The 1,691-nt window shown below is 38.9% G+C and overlaps 1 protein-coding gene across 1 annotated transcript in view; it reads right to left on the bottom strand.

Moving 5' to 3' along the window:
* SVEP1 (sushi, von Willebrand factor type A, EGF and pentraxin domain containing 1) overlaps positions 1-1,691 on the bottom strand; it is a 247,462-nt gene that overhangs the window by 127,762 nt on the left and 118,009 nt on the right. The window contains exon 6 of the mRNA XM_006864679.1: positions 1,328-1,507. Coding sequence (XP_006864741.1) covers positions 1,328-1,507 — 180 coding nt within the window. The remainder of the gene's footprint in view (positions 1-1,327; positions 1,508-1,691) is intronic.

Here is a 1,691-nt window from a genome sequence, read left to right as displayed (position 1 = left end):
ATTTGTTCCATTTCATTTTGAAAACTGGAGTCCTGGTGTGGCATTGTAGGATTATGCACTGGACCAAAAGGTCAGTTTGAACTGCAAGGTTGATTGTTCAAACTCAACAGCCACTCCTTGGAAACTGTTTACTGGGTTGCTATGAGTCAGTGCCGACTCGATGGCACTTAACAACAATGATTTTCCTAGATGCATATTTGTGCATCCCATTTTCCAATCATTAATCCATGTTTGCTGCTGTTTTTTCTCATTTGAAGTTGTGCTCATCAGCACATGAAGGTCCCAAATGCTTTACTCCATTTACATCATCACGGTCAACTCCATCTTGAGGAGGCAGCTCTTTCCCAATCTTACTTTTAGTGCCTTCCAACCTGAGGGGCTCATCTTCCGGCACTATTTATCTGAGTGCATTCTGGGGCATTAATTATATTTGAATATTCAATATTCTGGTGCTAACTGATAGTGTTCCACTGCTATTCATAAGGTTTTCAGGGGCTAAACATTCAGAAGTAGTCTTTCTCGTCTTCCTATTCTGTCTTTGTCTGGAAACTCAGCTGAAACCAGTCCACCATGGGTAACCTTGTTGGTATTTAAAATACCAGTGGCAGTGGCATAGCTTCCAGAATCACAGCAACATCCAAGCCACCACAATATGACAAACTGACAGATGAGTTTATTTTTTTCTAGTCTCAAGTAGTGACACATCCTAACAATTAGTAAGGGCTAAAGCAACAAACCTTCTGATGAAATAAAATGTTATCGTGGATCTTAAAATTCACTGACTTGTAATTTGTCCTTTCATCAACAAGGTAAAGGTAAATTGAATTTAACAGAGCAAGGGAGTTACATAGCATTTACTTTAATAAAATCCATCCAAATTAGATCCATTTTTTAAAAAAAATGCATTGCTGTTTAGAGCTGTAAACTTCAGTGAGATGAAAACTTGCGTTCTATCTTTTTTACTTTTCAAAATCCCAAACCCACTTCCATCAAGTCCATTTAGACTGACACCACCCCTATATAGTTACACAGACTGTGAATCTTTATGGGAGCAGACAGCCGCATCTTTCTCCCACAGAACAACGGGTGCAATTGTAACTTGTGTGTTTGAACTGCAGACCTTGTGGTTAGCAGTCCAGTACTGATTTCATAGTGTCACCAGAAGAATAAAAATATATATGTCTGTGTATTTCTAAGGCTGTACAACTGGATGTAGACCTGTATTCATTGTAAGTTGGTGTTTCGTACTAGATCTTCACAGAAAACTGAAGAAATCAGCCAGCAAGATAAATGAATCATAAAAGACATCACATCCTTAGGGTCTTACCCACACACCGGGGTTCTGGACCATCCCATTGGGAGTTTCCTTGACAAGTAAGCTTAGCACTTCCTTCTAGTCTGTACCCATCATCACAGGTAACCAGACATGTTGTCTTGTAGGACATGTCCCCTGTAGAACAGCTGATGCGGCCATGTTTGGGCTGGCGATGTCGAGGGCAAGTTCGCACTACAGCAAATGAAAAATCAGATTATGTTTTATTAAACAAGGGCAAAATAATGATGGCATTAATAATACCTATTGTTCACAAGCAAGAAATGTCCTTTTCTTAAATTTTCATACAATAAATAACACATCATAATTAAAACAATTATTTCAGGGCCATTGAAAGCCATTGTTTTTGTTATGTGCC

This window comes from Chrysochloris asiatica, unplaced genomic scaffold, assembly GCF_000296735.1.
Source record: "Chrysochloris asiatica unplaced genomic scaffold, ChrAsi1.0 scaffold00069, whole genome shotgun sequence".
Taxonomy (NCBI): domain Eukaryota; kingdom Metazoa; phylum Chordata; class Mammalia; order Afrosoricida; family Chrysochloridae; genus Chrysochloris; species Chrysochloris asiatica.
The sequence above is the reverse complement of the archived record's forward strand: the minus strand, read 5'-3'. Positions and strand labels throughout refer to the sequence as shown.